The following is a 19009-nucleotide window of genomic DNA, read 5'->3' as shown; positions in this document are numbered from 1 at the left end:
TTTTAAATTAAACTCGGTATCCTTCATAAGCATAATTGTTTTTGACATTTGTCCATGTTTTTGGTATATTAAAACAATTGTATTAAATGCGTTAAATCTTATTTGGGAGTTAAAGGCCATATTTAAGAGAAGATAATCAAAGCGTTCCAGATTTAATCGTTTGAACAGATACACTCGATTCACCATATAAAGGAAATTGTTTATAATTGTAGTTTATTTTATGAATATTACCAGCTATGGCACAGCATTTGATTTTCAGAAACACTTCCAAATAAATAATGACATAGTTTAGTTTAATAGTTTATTCTGTTTATCCTCCAAATGTGAAGTGAAGTATAGTTTATATACACATACACAAATATATACAATACAATACAAAGTATGGACATAGAAAAATAACAACAAAAAACAAACAAATACACAAACGTTATGGACACATATAAAGCATAAGGTTATTTACAATATATACAAATAATACATTGCCTATGTCATTTGACAGGAACTGACGCTTATCGTTTGATTGAAATAAAGTCCGTTTACCATTTAAGGATTAAAATTCGACTTTGAACTGCGCCATTGCATACCATACCCCAATAAAATGCAACATGTCGAATTTTAATCCTTATATTTACATTCATTTAAATCTACATTTCTGCTAAAATAAATTGATTATTCAAGAGCATTTTCTCTTTTTTCTTTCTCTCGTTGTTCTCAACGGTGGGTAAATTAGAACAGCAATCGCAACCTAATTTTATACCACAATGAATGCACAGATAAAATAGTTCCTTATTTATATGATTACTTTCTATCTTTTCAAGGTCAAGAATATTATAAATACGTATTATTGCTTAAAATGTGTGTTTTCGGTCCGTTATCGTGGTGTATTAAAACGCAAAAACCCGGGCGTTATCGGTAGAAAACGTGCATTATTCAGTAAATTCACGTGCCGTTAATGCCCGGTTTTTTGTTTTACATATGCGCTATCAGGGCCCGCATCATAACAATGAAGGCTGAGCGACCAGGTTTTTGACCGAAAGTTTTCAACGATGCTAACTTTTGCACAAAAAAACATATTTTAGCATATATAACGTAGCTGCATACAAATACCAAAACATGAAATAAATCACATATAACTTACCTATTTTCTACTGAGTTGTCTTTTCCTGGCAAGCTGATGTGTTTACTAAATAGTTTTTTCTGCAATTGTTTTGACTATTAAAAGCACTAAATTATGTCTAAAACGACTAACTCCTCCGAACTGTAGTTATTTCTGTCGATTTTATTCAGAACATACGACTTATATGGACATGATTCCATTACGTCGTATGCAATGAACAAAGAAATTTCAAATATGTTTTCTCTGATGCTGAAGATGCTGTTCATTTTATCAAGAACATGTTTACCAAATTTTCAGGCTTAAATTAGTTATCAAAACAAACAATGGTTAAAGTATGACTGAATAGGTAATTTATTGATTACCCAATAGGCATTGCGTGTAAATAATCCCAGTAATCCAGTCAATTTTCGAAAAAACAACACTTTCAAAACGAATGAACACTGCAAAAAATGGCGTCGAAACAAAATGCAGCTGCCGAGTTATGTTGCGGCCCGAATCGAGCTTAATGTAAAACTTTTTCAATGACATCACTCATGACGTCATACAAGCACCCGTCATAGAGGTTATTTAGAACTAACTGTTTTTGCATTTTCGTGACATTTAACAGCCTTTTTAAACACCAACGTTTCTTCAACTGTTCCATCCATCATGAAACCATCTACATTAAAATCAATCAAATTATCGTTGCTTATCTTTTTTAACTGCTTTACTGCAGATTACAGTTTTGCATGTTGCCAATATTGGCAAAAATTTTACTACGATTTCATTGAAAAAAATAGTTCCGTAGTAAATATGCCCCGCCCCTTGGTATTATTGCGCCCAATGACAGGACAGAAGTATCGAACAAACGCACGCGATATCGATGGGAAATGCCATTGCACTTTATACAGAAATAAAGTGCAATTGATAAACAACAACCATCGTTTAGGAATGAAGTGTGAATGTAAATATTGTGTTGTGGTTACAATGGCATTTATTGTCAATTTATATTTCTTGCAAAATTTGACACTACAATAAAGCACTGGATTCGACATTCATCAGTAATTTCGAGATTGGTGAATCCTCTTAACATCTCAACAAGTTGATGGTTCAGATTTAATAAGATCAAGCGTCTAAATTGTTCTTCACCTAAGAGGTTTATAAGTTTGGACCATAGCCGGCATCGTTCAATTTCAAAATATGGACAAAAGAACACCTTATGCAGAACAATTTCATATGTTACTGCATTACAATGATAGCATGTAATGAAATACTTCCTTGCAAATAATTTGCATAATAAACCGAACATTGAGAAACATTGCTTTTTATAGACTGGGAAGCCTTTTAGAAATCGCCATATCAGACAAAATTCATAATTGGAGTGAAAAAGGGAGAATAGTATGAGGTTTTCGTCATCGTGTACTCTACTTTTCCACGATTTTGTTACATGTTCATCAATGGCTGATTTGCAAATTCTTTTCCAAACGAATTTGTTTGGAAACACGGAAGACTTAGAAAATTCTGTTAAGTATGATGTGAGTTCGTATTTACCTAGAATACTATATATATCAGGGATAAATCCCTGAGCTTTTATAGGTTGTGATATAAACGATAAAAGTCTGTTGACAAAGACTTTTTTAATTTTCATATTTGGATCAGCGTGACATAATTGACATAAGAATGCTATTTTTTTCGAATCAATGAAATTTTGAATTGGTTGGATTCCAAGAAAACTGAGTGCAATGTCTGTGCGTGATTCTTTTGGGACCCCTTGGATCCACTTAATGCATTGCCGGTGGATTCTTTCCAAGGGGAGCAACTGGTTCGAAGTGACACCGCTCCAGAGTTCGCTCCCGTATAGAGCGGCTGAGAGAACTTTCGTTTCGTAGATGCGTATTAAGGTGATTGGGTTTAGCCCGTTTTTACCGATTCCACAGTTTGTCACACTGAAAAACGTTTTTCGAAGCTTATGGCAGCTTTCTGTTATGTTTTCATTGATATTTAATTGTTTATTACAAAGTATTCCAAGGTGGTTATATGAATCGGATTCATCAATTAATTAATCGCCAAGTTTCCATGTCCTAGGGCTCTTTTTATTTTCATTAAATACTAAAACTTTACATTTTGATGGATTATAGTAATATCTTTCCTTTCCGGCATGGTGAAAACAGACATCTAGGAGATCGTCGAGACCCCTTTTTACATTAGAGATAATGACCATATCGTCAGCTGATGTAGGACATGCGCAGACCATGTTATGTATCTTAAAGCTGCTGTTGCAGGCGTCAATCTTATGTAGTAATTCATCAATAAAGAGGATATAAAATTGCGGGCTACAGCATTGGCCTTGGCGAGTGCCTTGTAGGATCGGGAAAAATTCAGACGAAAATCCGTTGGTTTTGACACAACTGAAACTATTTTCAAAGAACGATTTTAATATAATAAATAGAGAAATATCAACTCCGGTTCTGTACAACTTCAGAAGAAGCGAAGATAGCCAAGTATGATCGAAGGCCTGTTTGGCGTCAAGAAAACATGTATATAGTTTCGAGTTATTTTCTTTGGCATAGTAAATGCATTCACGTAACATAAATGACGTCATAGTACAATTTACGTTCTTTTGAAAGCCACCTTGAGAGGGGTTTAACCGTATAGAACCGTCTTTTTCAAGAAAAGTTTTAACATAGTAGAACAAAGGGAGATAGCTCTATAACTTGACGGGTCAGATCTTATTTTGTTGCCTCCCTTGAACAGAACTGTAATCACGCCCTTCTTCATCTCTGTTGGAGTGTGCGAGAATTGTATCATATGATTAAACAATTTCGTTATGCATTTAATTAAGTGATTTCCGCCGTGGATGTAGTTTTCATAAAACAAATTGTCGTATCCACAAGCTTTTCTTTTTTTGCATGATTTTAGCGCTGTTGTAACCATATCGATAGATATTCTTGGAAACTGTATACACCCTTGACGTGCATTATTTGTTAAGTCGTTCAGTTCCCTTTCAACATACGTTTTGTATTCGGTGTCAAAAGATTTGTCTCCGTTCACTGAGTATAACTTTGAGAAATATGTTTTCCAGCCATGGTTAATACGTTCGGGGTCTGAGACTTTATTGCCATCAAAATTCATTTCAAAGCCGAGTGTAAAGTTCTTTTTTGTTTTTTGTTTGTTAACTAATTTCAAGGATTCATTGTTATCAAGATCAGCGGCACTATCAAACCGGTTTTCTTCTTTTTCAATAAATGCGAGAACTTCATGGCGGTGAGTTCGACGAAATATTGCTTTTAATTGTTTGTAATGTATGTAGCTTCCGGAAGTGACGTCGCGGGGCTGTCCATCGGTAACCCAAGCTGCCCGCGCAACTTCCATCTTTTTGTGAAGTGTTTTTAGACTTACATTCCAATATGGTTTTATATGCGGTTTAAATTTTACTCTAGGGATAAACAAGTCGGTGGCTAGATTTATTATCACAGCGATACCCGAATAGAGATTGTCAATATCTGATGTGGAAACGATGGGTAGTTCTAGCGCAAGACGCAGGACCTCCCTGTTTTCTATAAAAATCCTATAATTATCTATATTGTTTGGTTTGACGTTGTGCCAGTTGATAACGCCCCCAAGTTTAGTAGGAAGAGAGCCCTCGTTACTTGGAATGCTAAGTTTACAAATTATTGGCCTATGGGTAGAAACATTTGTTGCATGATCCTCTAAAATTTCACAATATGTAAAACAATCAAGTGCCATTTTTGATACAAAAATATGGTCAATAAGCGTTTCTCTGTTAGTATTAAAAGGTACATTGCTAAACTTCGAACCCTGACAAAATGACATTGTATTTAAAGATTTAAGATTATGTCGGTTTGCTATATCTAACAGTTGTGCTCCCCTTGATCCTAATATTGTGTTTATACATCTCTCTGAAGGGAGTTCAGTGTTAAAGTCTCCTAAAATAATCAGTGTTCCCTTATCATTATATTTACATGCAATGTTTTCTAGCTCTTCAAGATAGCCATTATACACAGACATTGGATGGTTTTTACATGGTACATAGACCTGTATGACAAAGATATATGCATCTGGGGCTGACATAATCTGTATACCAATAATCCTTTCCGAATAAAGTTCCAAAGGCGATATTATGTGGTTTATGTCTTTTTTCCAGAGAAAAGCAAGACCGCCTTTTCCCACCTTCCTTCGGGACATAATATCTAGGTCGGGATCGGAAAAGGCATAACTCATATACTTGTTATTCATAGAATCGAGAAATGACAAATTTGCTCTGTATAGTGCTCTGAAAGGCCACACACTTGAATGTTATTCGTTTCCAGCAAGTGGCTTAAATAACTTGCGCTTGACATGATTCCACTGGCATTCCAAGTGGCTAAATTCAATGCTATAGGAATGACCGTGAATGATTGTTCATGAGCGTGTTGACCTAGTCAACTTCGGAGTCGAGGACGGTAAACGGATTATAGTCCTCGTCATTATCGTAACCGCTTTGACTACCATAATTACTATACCCAGGATCGGACCTTAACTGTCTGATCGGACGTGTGTCCGTTTCAGATGGTTTGTCCTGTAAGTTTAAATTATGGTCTGCTTTACGGTCTTTAAAGCTACCATTAGACATCCATGGACGGCAGGATATACCGCGGGGCCAAAAATATGGATCCTCTATCAGCATATTGGCATTTCCGTCGTCCTCGACGTTAACTCGAACCACAGTGGTTCGCCTTTGTTTATTTCGGAATATTGTAACCTTTGTGGGTTTGGGGCCCTTCGTTCTTACGAAAATTGCAATTTTGTTTTCAGTAATATTGGGCCTAAATCCTCCGACGTAAAAGCGTTTTGTACGCTTGCGTACATATTGACTAAAATCATCAAGAGTTTCGTCAAGTGGATCATGATGAGATTCATTTTGAAAGGGGTGCTCTACATGATCATGATAGAAGTTCATATTTTGTGCAGCAAACCGAGGGGCGATCTCGTTCGGGCGAGATTTCCACTGCTTTTGTCGTTTTAAAACTGGCTTATCGCGGATAGTGATTATGATTGGGATGCGATTATGTTGCTGTTTGGTGTCTTTCCTAGTGCGAGATGGGGAAACATTTGTTGGTTGAGGTGGGGCGGGCGAGTGGTATAAGGCGGCCCTTTCCGAGGCAGAGACAGTATCCTTCCGCATGGGATGGACAGGTGCGGGGATGATGGTAGGATCAGTCTCTGTGTCAGGAGGGCACGACTTTGATATAATGCCGCTATGGTTCACACATGATTCTAAATGAGCACATTTAAATGACAGACCAATCAAAGACTCTTGAACGTATTGAAGTGATCCTTGATTTTGACAGCAATATGACTTACATGTTAGTATGTCCTTTTTTACATTCGATTCCACGTCAGTCACGCGTGAAAGTATGCCCTTTGATGATATTTGAGCATCGTTCACTTTATTATCGATACACTCTAATGAGTCATTGACACTTTTCAAAGCATTTTTTGTAGTCGATTCTGATAGCGCTAAGCTCTGTTTCATCAGGAGGACGTCGGCCTGTAGTGCTGTGATGGACGCCTTTAGTTGGTTGAACTCGGCTTAACACTTGGAATGATCCGCTGTGTTGGGAGTAGAAGGAAGGATCCGTATTGATTTACGCCGCTGAGAGCGACGGGTGGTGCTTATTAGTTCCTTAACTGGCGAGAAATCCTCCCCTTCCATAACAGAAAGTAGAATTTTGATGTCCCTCGCCAGCTTCACATTAACTGTGTCGCCATTTCTAGTGGCAACGCGTCTTTTCAAGTCACTTTCTCGGTCAAAAGGATAACCATCGAGTTCCTTTACAATTTCATAGAGCAATTTGCGGAGTGTTTCTATGTTTGGCTCCCAGTTAGAGTATTCTATTAGCACTTGATTTATAAACATATCTGATGGAAAGTCCCTCAGCATTTGCTGAAGACGGGAGATTTCCGCGAGATCTTCTGCCGCTCCACATCCAACTAACAAAGAGTCATACAAAGTGTTGTCGGGGTCTGCGAAGGGTGGAGCGATATTGGACCACTGAAAGGGGTTTGTAGTCTCTTGATGAGTATCAGCACTCGATGTATCGATCTGTGATCGTGAGGAGACCGGGACTTTGACCGCTGTACATGGAGATAATGTCATCGGCTCTAGCTCGCACAAGTGACGGCGATCGTTACCGCTATCGCACCTGTTCATGATTGTATACAACGGTATATGGGCAATTACATGCAATTGCCTAGTCCTGTGTAATGATTTTTCACCAGCGCACAGCACTGATTGTAATCCGCCTTTTCTGGTGAGCACTTGTCAGGTTTTTAGGAAATATTTATTTACAGAACAAAGGGAAATGAGTATTCTGCTATTTGCAGATAAGTTCCTCAATATTTCTTTACACAACTTTCACAATAATATTCCATAAGTCAAGTGCTTTAAATCCATATAAAATTTATGCAGTAAATCAACAAATTGACTTTGAAAAATAGCAAAAGGTGTCCGTGATCTAAAACACGTCTTTTCACACCTTCTTTACATCAGGCATTTGTTTAGGCACGCCAAGAACATGTGTTTTCGCCTCTAGAGTTGAAAAAGCTTAAGAAACTGATGCAATATGAAAACATGTAGGAATGTTGTTTTCTTTGCGTGGTGTGGTGTTCTTTTCTTTAATTTTTTTTAGCAGAAATAAGTTGTCATTGAAAAATGAATTGGATTGAGTTCTTCCTTACCGCATTTAAAATTGTGTTGTTGTTGGTTTTCTTTCTCAAGAAAGTCTCATAAGGGGTTGTTTTTTATGCACGACAATCATGGTGGTGATGAATATTGTCGGCATAAAAAAATGCTAATCACTTATAAAAACTTATAAAGAATACTCAAATACCCGACTATACTACCATAATAATTCAATGAAAAATACCGGGACAAGCCCAGTAGTCGATATTTAAAAAAAAAATCAACCCTGTTAAAGGGCACAAGGCAAGGACCCAAACGACAATGAACTATAGACACAAACATATTAGCATCACACCTACAAATACAAACACCAACAACAAACTAACACCACATGCAGAATTACAAACACCAACAACAAACTAACACCACATGCACAATTACAAACACCACAAACAAACTAACACCACATGCACAATTACAAACACCAACAACAAACTAACACCACATGCACAATTACAAACACCACAAACAAACTAACACCACATGCACAATTACAAACACCACAAACAAAACATACTATCATCAAAATTGCTTTACCGGTATATGATGGAATTACCGCCTTGGAACCGTCAGGGAAACGATTCTTACAATATCTTTTTTTATTATTTAATGATAACGTACCAGGCCATGTGTTGACCTGTGCTCATTGTCTCACGTACGAGCGTTGTCATTTGTAAGCTAAGCTCTTGTTTTTTTGCTGATTAATGCGTATAAATTATATAGATAATGAAATAACGATGTTAATTTTATGTTTCTTTTTTCTTGTAACATCTGCTGTCTAGTCCCTTTAAACAGTAGAAAAAAATCGTATGAAGACTGCAAAATGATAATACATTTTGCACTTGATATATATCCGTAGCATTTGAATTTTTAAGATAACGACCAAAATAATTATTAACAATTAATATGTATATGAGCGCAAAATAATTTTGAATCGATTGAGATTCACATGTACAGTAACTTTTCAATGGGTGTGAAAGTGTCCAATAAGTTGACAATGTCGCCATGAAATGAATGATTTGGACCTCGTTCTTTATATGTTTATTATGGCAGCGAAAACAAACAGCCTCTGAACTGCGTGCCTCGGACTGCTATTTCTCTGACATAATGGACAGTTTCGGCCTTTCACCCTTACTTAAATTGATAACTTTCAACACATTATATGTTTTCGTTTTGACACTGAACGTTTTTTTATTTATTTTCTTCATGTTTAGTACACAGATGGAATTATATGCTGTAAGAGGTCGGGAAAATCTAAAAACCACTACCGTGTAAATCGTTTAATTCACGATAGAAAATAGAGGAAATATTGTTACCTATAAGATATTTTATGACGTACTCTGTATATATTTCTCTAGCGGATCCATAAGACAACACACATACCATCGAATACGTCTCCCTTTAAGAGGCACAAGGTAAATAGCAAGACGACATATCAGAAATGGAAGACCGCATGATAATAAATTAGTATCACATGAGTATATTTCATGAATGGAATAACGCATGGTTACAGATACATATCACGTGATAAAAAATAAGGAATCACGTGATTATAAATCAGGAATTAAATAACTCATGGTAATCTATTAAATATTACATGAACATGTCAGGAATGAAATAATTCTGACGGTCGATCGTCATATTCAAATAGATTAAAATCTTGAGCATATATAAGACGTATTTTCTCCATCTCATGTGCGTTAATAGTTGCGAAAAACTTAAGGAAGTGATCGCGCTGCATCTTATTCCTATCAGGTGAAGGACACGCATTCCTGGATTGCATTGCCATCTGATAAAACTGCTCCAAAGTCAAGGTCGTGGATTGCGCCTCTGTCAGGGGCATTTCCTCCGGGCCAATCAGGCCCCGCATTTGCATTTTCAGCCAAGCTCGTTTGAGTGCTTCGTAGAAGCTTAAACATTTTAAATAGTCTTTTTTGAACCCAAGGTCGAATGGCTGGTGGCAAGAGTCTTTAATTGCATCCTCGGCCGCTAGAGCGCTACCGTTCTTTTTTAATAGATCAATGGTTTCATTTGTAAGTTTCATTTTACGCATTAACTCAAGCGAATCAACTCCAAAGCTTTCCATTTTTCCAACAAAGTCGTATTTAATACTACAAGGTCCACATATGTCTGTCTGAATTAAAAAATGACCATCAGGCCTAGCTGGTGTCTTCAAGACATTTGCGTCTAACGTCAATATGACGTATTGTATAAACTCGCGGAACGTAAGATCATGACCACATTGTCGACTTAGTTTAGTGGCATTTTTTCGTAAAAGGCGAATAGCCTTCACGGATATTATCTTCCAGTATACGGGATTTGGCGCTAACAATTTATCTACATATGCTGATACAAGCCGCTTGTACGGATCCCGCACAAACATAAATCGCGATGATGCATCGATGGATAACTTTTGTCCTTGCAGATCCTCATCAAAGCTTATATCATACGGATTTATCAAATTATTGTATTTTGGCAATTTCTGCATCATAAACAGACGCTTGACAAACGTAGTTCCGACCTTCCAGATGATACATAGTTCAGTCCCTCCGGACCGGTACGTTCCCAACTGTGGCTGGCGTAAGGATAACCGAGCAGTGGATTTAGCGCTTGAATTCCGACTGGCTGGTCCCGCGCACTTGTCTCTAATTCTCGTAGCCAGATTGTACCCGTCAGATATTTTCACTAGAGGTTGTGGCTTTTGGGTGGTCTGTAAAGCAAATATTTAAACGATACATATTGCAAACAGAGAGGATAGAATCTGTGAAACAAATTTTTAAAAGATTAACATAATGCAAACAGGGTAAATAGAGTCTTTGAAGCAACTATTTGAAAGATAGACATAATGCAAACAGGGAAAATAGAGCCAGTGTACCAAATATTTACAAGTGAAATTGAAAATTTATCAAAACCCTGTGTTTCCAAGGTACGTGAGCCTCCGTTTGTAGAAAAGCCGTTGACAGTTGCGTTCGGCAAAATGGGTCAGTTAAGACTTGTACTCGATTGTCGTCAAATAAACCCAGATTTATTTAAGTACAAACGTTGTTTTGATGATCAATCAGTAGTAAAACGAATGTTTCGCAAAGGCGATTATATACTTGCGTTTGATATTCGGAGTGCTTACCAGCATTGAATGATCTTTCATGAACATAGAACGTTTTGAGGATTCTGTTGGAAGAGAGGGAAGAAAGAAAAGAAAATGTTCACAGTGTTAGCTTTCGGAATTTGTGTAGCTGGTTTCATTTTTACTAAATTTATAAGAGTTTTGATTTCAAAATGGAGGTCACTAGGTTATAGAGTTGTTTCATTTCTTGGTGATGGACTTGGCGGCTCCTCAAATTGTGCAAATGCAGTCTGTGCGTCGAGATTTATTCAAAACGTTGTAGAAAAATTGGCTTTTACATGCCGAAGACAAATGTAAATGGGGGCCAAGTCAATATATTACCTTGCTAGGTTATTAATGGAACACGTCCGATAAGATTTGTTTGTTAGTAGTGAACGGATAGAGAACATGTTGGGTTTATTGAACGAATTTGTGTTTAAAATCGCAAGTGGAAATACCATATTTCCTGTACATTGAATAGCAAGATTATTGGTTATCAAATTCAATGCAAAGCACAGTTGGGCCACTTTGCGTCTAAGGTCAAGGCCACTGTATAATTGCTTACAAAGGAAGTCGCGCGGGGTTGAAAGCTCCTGTCATTGTAAGTCGTATGCCTTTTAATGAAATGCTGGCGGTCTAATTTAAAGGCATTGAATTGTTGGAAATTAGAAACTGAACTTGTAGTTAAGAAGCCCAGTTCAGTTGAGCAGGCCGTCGTTTATTGCGACGCCAGTGGAGCTGGATTTGGAGGGTATTTAGAGGATGTAGAAAGCGTTTTGATGATTGTTGGTCTGAAACTGAAAGTGGTTTAAGCTCCACCAAGAGAGAGCTGGTGGCTGTCCATAGAGTTTTGAATATTTCTGTCGATTGCCTGCAAGGGCACGAGGTCACAATTAATACAGACAATCGAAATGTCACAACCATTTAAAAAAAATGTAGCAGAAAATCTTACTTGCAAGATATCGCACTGAATGTAGATAATGTATTTACTATTAAGGGATAACAATATCACGATCGTCCCAAAATGGGTTCCACGCGAAAATAATACTCGAATTGATCTTTAAGTAGATGCACTGATAGCGACGATTTGTCTATAGTACAATTTATATTCAATGAATTAGAAAGAAAGTATGGGGTCCACATACATGTGATCGTTTTGCATTTAACTACAATGCTTAATGTACCATATTTAATTCAAGGAACTGGTCCCCAGGAACATCAGCGGTAGACGTATTTAATGTGCAATGGACGGGAGAGAACCATTGGTTGGTTCCTCCTCAAAGATTGGTATGCGATTGTATCATTAAGTTAAAGAAAGAAAAATGTCTGGCAACTTTGATGTTTCCAATTTGGATGTCGGCTCCATTTTGGTCGAAATGCTTTCCGAGTCGAGGCAAAAAGGCCGATTGTGTACATGTTTTTTAGGCGGGTCGTCTCACCAAGCGGGGTCGGGGAAGAAACGGCATTTTTGATAGCAGACCGCCTTCATATCAATGCTATTTGTGTAGTTCAATGTATTATATTCGTTTTGCAGTCTTAAACATCAAGGAGAGCAACGATGACAAATTACGAGTAAGTGGATTGAATGGTGACGTCATCAGGGATTTGACGTCAAAGATGGCAGGTACATTCTAGAAGTGAAAACACGAAAATAAAGTATATGATTGACTTCAATAAGTGGAAATCGTTTATAATCTCAAAGGGTTTACCCAATATACCAGCTTCGCCCATTCATGTAGCATTATATTTGACTGAATTGATTGACAAACGCACCTCAATATTTGTGATAATTGCATCTGTATATAGCATAAAGTTGGCGAATTGTCTTAGAAAATTATCTAATCCTACCAACAATTGTTTTGTGACTAATTTGATTGAATCTGCCAAGAGAACATCGTCAAAAACTACAATCCGTTAAAAGCCCATTTTAACAGAATCATTGTGAAACACGTATTCTGATTGTACAGATGTATGTATTCTCCGAGATTTGTGAATAATTGTTTTTGCTTTCAATGGACTTTTGCGTTTGAATTAGTTGATTCATTTTAATTGTAATGATGTCATATATTACGATGAGTGTTTTACAATAGATATCACGGGAAGTAAGACTGACGAATACCGCAGGGGAGATAAGATAGATATAGCGATGGGAATCACATCGGCGTGCCCATATATATAGGCGCGGCAAAATTGTCAACCCGACAATAGTTTTCTTTCTTGTCCAATAAATAGATCGAAAAAGCAGTGTAAGCTGATTTCAAAGAATAAAATTTGAGCTACACTCATACACGTAAATGCATTTTGTCAAGATTGAGGGAGGTAGTCAGCGAATAGAGCATAGGTATGCACTCTTTACGCGCAGGGGGCGTAACGTGCGCAGCCAGCGCAGGCGTGAATGATTGCTGCTGGAAGCGTCATGGTCGATGTAATAGCGAGAATAGCAAAGACAGAGATGTTTGCGACTCATTGTGAAAGAGATTGGAAGTGTCTAACTCTTTAGCTCTGAAGACTTATGCGTGGCAATTTCTTTTGTTTTCTCAAGACATTTCATTATTAAATTTTCAAGCCCGCTTTTTTGTTTTCTAAACTGTACGTCTGGTATCGCATATATAAGTTGTTGCTTTTAGTAAAAATGAAGTAAACCAAAGACCGTTATGAAATACATCATGCTTGGCATGTGTTAGATTGTTCATTTTTAAAAATATCCAAAATATAAACAAATCTCGTGGACATTTCGAACTACGGAACGCTATCGGCAGTATAATTTCAAATTTATTCCGTTTTACGAAAAACTCCAAACTTGTGCAAGAAGGTAAATTGTGCAAATAATAAAAGCATTTTACTGGACTTATTGATTTCCTAATTTAATTCAGCCTGTAATGTGCTGCTTGCGTTGTTGTAAGAGCTCAAATGATTAAATAAAGCTATCAGAGTTGGAAGGAAAAGGATGGAAAGGCTAAATTGCAGGAAGTGAAAGGTTAGTTTCTTTTCTATAGAATTATATTCAAATATAATATATGATATACATAACCAATTTGTATTATTTCACGTTATTAGTCATTTCCATCCCCTTTTAAAACTTAAAATTTATAAGCAATCAATCGAACGGAATAATATACCGTTTGTTTGCATTAATTACATCAGTTTATCTGCAACGCAATCTTAATAATACACAAACAACTTAAAGGCTCTCATACATATGCTGAGAATAGTACATACAAAGTTTGTTAATTTATTTGGCAATCTAGCATGTACATGCATTTAAGGGAAAATAAATTATGTTTCAGACGTACGATTATTTAGCTGTGCGACCAGGCCAATATGACCATAAAGAATGCAGACAACAGTATAACATAAACAACAGAGAAGACAGAATATAATTAAAACACCTTACAGCATAGAGGCCGGACTGAAGAAAGTAAATTTAAATTCATAGAACTGTGGCCAGCATTGAAAGCAAAAGAAAGGTAACGATGTTGTTTAGATTGAACACTTGATTTTCAAACCAATCAGGAGATTTCTGCAAGATAATGTGAAGCAAGCAAATATTTGATCGATAATTATAATGCGAGCAGGGAAAATAGAGTATGTGAAGAAAATATTGGAGAGATAATTTTAATGCAAACAGGGAAAAAAGAGTCTGTGAAGGAAATATTGGAACGAAAATTATAATGCAAACTTGGTAAATATAATAAAGAGTGTTTGAGGCAAATATAATGTTATGTGTTTCCGTGATTTTATGAGTAATCCATGGTGTACTCATTAATAGTATAATTGAAGTTTTTTTCAGTACTAATTACAATTTATGAAAGTCATGGAGTCATTTACAATGATTGGAATAAAGATGTTAGCATATTTTAGCTCAGTAGTCGTTGTTTCAAGGAGAACAAAAAGATGAAAACTTTTCAATATAATATTATTAATTATGCTAAAAACATATGTGATCTATAATGATTCCGATCCACTATCGCAGAAGAAAGTTCGTTTTAAGCTGAATTACATCTACAAAGAGTATTAATTGTTTTTGTTATTATAGGAAATATTTCGAAGACTAATTGTTGCATGTCATACATAGGTTCCAATGCGAACATTTACAAGAATTGAGAACCAAATCGACACAAAAAATATCGTGGTATCAACCGGTAGAAAATATATCTTTTTATGTCCTGAGTCAACTACACATGTTAAGTGTGTTATCATAGAAATCAGAATTATTGAGGTCACTTTGACAAAACACACTTTTTAGTCTACTATCAAACTATCAATGCATATTGTATTGAAAATAATTTTGAATCAATTTACAAACGTTTTTAAAACATATTTTCGCGAACTGCTCAAGCTACAGGCGTTCATTGACCCCCACCTGATTCGAAATTAATTTATACCGATTCATAAATACCTTTGGATCAATGTTGCTTTTGTCCGCTTGCAGAAGTTGGCGGAAGGAAAGATCAACACTGCCATCGAATGGTAAAAAAATATTGGCTGTAAGAAAAAAGAGGGAAAAAACACAATGCAGTTTAGAAAAACGAAAAAGTATTTGACATCGGAATGACATATGTGATTGAAATTAGGGGTTCTAACAGCTTACAATTTATCTACTCCGGAAAATAGCCGGGGTCTGTTTTGATTATAAGGGACTCACGCCAATATTAATTATTTTTGTTTCAAGTCACGGTTTTTATTGCAAACGCAAAGTTGAATTAAATTAAATTCAGTTCTTTTCAATTTCGTTCTTTACAATACCATATAATACAATAAAATACAATACAATAATACAATACAATACAATACAATACAATACAATACAATACAATACAATACAATACAATACAATATAATACAATACAATACAATACAATACAATAAGATACAATACAATACAATACGATACGATACGATACAATACAATACAATACAATTCAATGCAATACAATGCAATGTAATACGATACGATACGACAAGATACGATACGATGCAATGCAATAAAATGCAACGCAATGCAATGCAATGCAGTGCAATACAATACAATTCAATACAATACAATACAATACAATACAATACAATGCAGTGTAAAAAAATTCAATACAATACAATAAAAAACAAATTCAACACAAAACAATACAACGCAATGTTTATCAATACAATAGTACGTGATACAATTCTAAACAATATGCAATGCAATGCAATGTAAACATACTTTGGTCAAGAGATAATTTGAGCGAGACGACAACAATGAACAACACCCCCGCAATCAGCAGCAGTTTCAGTTGGCGTTTAACTTTTCTCAGTACCATATTCTCTTTCTGCTCTTTCTGATTCCACGAAACACAGTTCTTAAAACAAAACAAAAAAATACCACAGAGTGATAAGCACTTAACAACCAGACACATACATCCCTTATAGAGTGCAACCTATGTCAAGAAACATCATATATGTTTGATGGCATATTTTACCTCATTTGCATAGCTCGTTCAATAAATGACGTGACTGCAACCGTCAATATTGTTTGAGAGATTAGCGGACCGAAATTCAAAGACAAAGCCCGTAGTCAAGGCAAAATGCGTTGTCGTAATCGTCACTCGAGGACGTTTAAAACAAAATGGCTGTAAATGTCAGTCGTTTATTTAAGTTTGTAAGTGTTATCTATTTCAATGCGAGTTTACTAGGTTTGTATTTAAAATAAATATCAGCTGTCATAGGCATTATATTGCATAATAATTGTACGGCAGAAAACGGTTTTTATCATAGAGTTTATGAAAGGTTACTGCTATATAACCAATAAATAAATGACTTTTATAGTTGACAAAAATCACAGTCAAAGGTATTTACAATAAAAGGTTGGCGAATTAATAAATGAAACGTTAACTCTTTCAGCAGAAATCCATAACTAATTTATGTGTATTTTATTTTGTCAAAGAATAACTTATAATTAGAATCCCTTAGAAAAAAAACAAATTTAAACCCTAGTACTATGCACAAATGTAGTACATTTTTATGTTTGAATTCGGATATCTTTGCCCGGTGTGTGCCAAATTAATGGTTTAATAAAGTAAAAATAAACAATTATTATATCTTTACCTTGTATTATGCTATTTTGATTCTAAATTTCTACATAACATCCAAAAAAAAAAAAAATGTTAAGTAAAAAAAATTGTTATATTTTTATTTTTTAGAACCTGGATTCTTTTCCACACCGACCTAAATCATGATTTATTAAACAACTATTACGTATTTGGCATGATACGGGGACAACCGCGGTACCATTACCAAACAATATATGTCAAAATATATGCCAATATCGACCAATTTCTAAATCTATCTATAATATCACAGTCAAACCCCGTTGGCTCGAACTCGCTTGGCTCGAATTCCTCGTTGGCTCGAACTCAATTTTAAGGACCGATTTATTTAAACATAACGTAAGCATTTCCGCTTGGCTCGAATTTTTCGAGGCTCGAGGTTTTTTCGCCGGTCCCTGTGAGTTCGAGCCAACCGGGTTCGACTGTATATCTATGAGACTAACGGAAACACACACAAAACGTCAAAATAAACGAATACGTTGTTTCACACAATAATTTATACTGTATTGCAATAACACGCCCCTATGATAAAAGTTTAATCAATAATTAAATTATAGATTAAACCTCTTAAAACAATAACCTATACTTGATATTTTAAAATGATTTTCTTGACATCATACTAGGGGTGGAAATAAAGAGTATATATAAACTCATGTTTAATTGTAAAGAATAGATGAAAAGGGTATACATACTCAGTTTATTTTATTCCACAGTGGTGTACAATTATGATGAAAAAATGTTGTCAGTTGAACTGCATACACTTGGTTCTATTTACATCGCTAAGCAACTCACTGTACTTACTATGAAGAAAAAACTAATTTTAATACAGTAGTAATTCAGGCAATAAGTCCAGTTCAGAATTTGATAACTATCCATTCGCTCTTAGTTATTAAGACGAACATCTAATGACCGTATCATAGTCGCATGCCAACTTTAAAACACAGAACAGAAAAGACTAAACACATATCAGTTATATAGTGTAATACTTTTTTAAAAGTGTGAAGACAATGCGAAATGTCCTTTTCTAATTATACGAAATCACACAGCTGTTGTATTTTCCATTATTATTTTCTCCATGTGAAATTGTACATTTTTAAGAGCAAGCTGTTTATGATAAAGCTGTTGTAGATAGATGAACATTTTAAATTATTATTAAGGCCACACCAAATTAATGTTTAGTTCCTCGGATTTTTACCCCCCAAAAATGGAGCGAGCGAATTTTTTTTTTTTTGTCAGTTTTCATTAACACCGAAGCGAGCGAAGAGCGAAAAATATATTTTTCCTTATATTCAATATAAATAAGAAAGATTGTTCAAAATAATTGCCCTTAAACCCATTTTAATGCCATCTTGAACTGAACCTCTAATGGACATGGGGAAAATGTCGGAAATCATACTATTTGTTCATCCGTGTTTAGTACAAACATTATATGGATAAATCTAATTTCTTATATAATTAATACATACTTTAATATGACGATCATTTATAATAATAAATAACCCTGCTTTTAGTAAAAAGTTTGAAACAACTTATATAAATCTACCTGAATCAGTTTAACATAATATGCAACTATATTTAGACATAACTTAGGATTGATTTTGGATTTGTAAAAAATGATCACTTACACAATGGCATCATCAAACATCAGACTCCATATAGCATAGACTAAATTTTGTTTATATTATCACAGGAAATGCAATGACATGTGCTTATTAAAACAAAAAGAACAAGGGTATTTTTCAGAGTACTTTTTTGGTTATTTAGATGTTTTTATGCACCAGCCAATTGTTACGCCCCGCCCCCTAAGTCCGGAATAGCGGGGACTTTGACTACCGGTCTCTCAAAACCGTATTCACTAGGCACAGCGGGGCCACCTGAAAGGTAAAAACACAGCCCATCCATGACAACCACAAATTATCGCATATCCATACGCCATTATATTCACTAAACCTCGTTTCAGCAAAACACCCTTCGCTCGGGTC

At 35.6% G+C, this 19009-nt stretch overlaps 1 protein-coding gene across 1 annotated transcript; it reads right to left on the bottom strand.

Moving 5' to 3' along the window:
• Positions 1–9094: 9094 nt before the first annotated feature.
• Positions 9095–18041, bottom strand: LOC128212516 (uncharacterized). The gene is made up of 4 exons (XM_052918001.1): positions 17720–18041; positions 16145–16280; positions 15344–15429; positions 9095–10551 (listed from the first exon to the last, which is right to left on the bottom strand). The coding sequence occupies exons 2-4, from the start codon at positions 16239–16241 to the stop codon at positions 9448–9450; spliced, it is 1287 nt and encodes a 428-aa protein (XP_052773961.1). The 5' UTR covers positions 16242–16280; positions 17720–18041; the 3' UTR covers positions 9095–9447.
• Between the last annotated feature and the right edge of the window lie 968 nt (positions 18042–19009).

The sequence above is a fragment of the Mya arenaria genome, chromosome 12, assembly GCF_026914265.1.
Source record: "Mya arenaria isolate MELC-2E11 chromosome 12, ASM2691426v1".
Taxonomy (NCBI): Eukaryota; Metazoa; Mollusca; class Bivalvia; order Myida; family Myidae; genus Mya; species Mya arenaria.
The sequence above is the reverse complement of the archived record's forward strand: the minus strand, read 5'-3'. Positions and strand labels throughout refer to the sequence as shown.

Bases quoted from the DNA above. Each gene is read 5' to 3' on its own strand.
- LOC128212516 (XM_052918001.1), bottom strand. From the start codon at position 16,241: ATGGTACTGAGAAAAGTTAAACGCCAACTGAAACTGCTGCTGATTGCG. The intron at 15,430-16,144 runs GTATGTTTACAT...TTTTTCTTACAG, and splicing joins CAAATTATCTCTTGACCAAA to CCAATATTTTTTTACCATTC. The intron at 10,552-15,343 runs GTATTTATGAAT...TTTGCTTTACAG, and splicing joins AAAGCAACATTGATCCAAAG to ACCACCCAAAAGCCACAACC.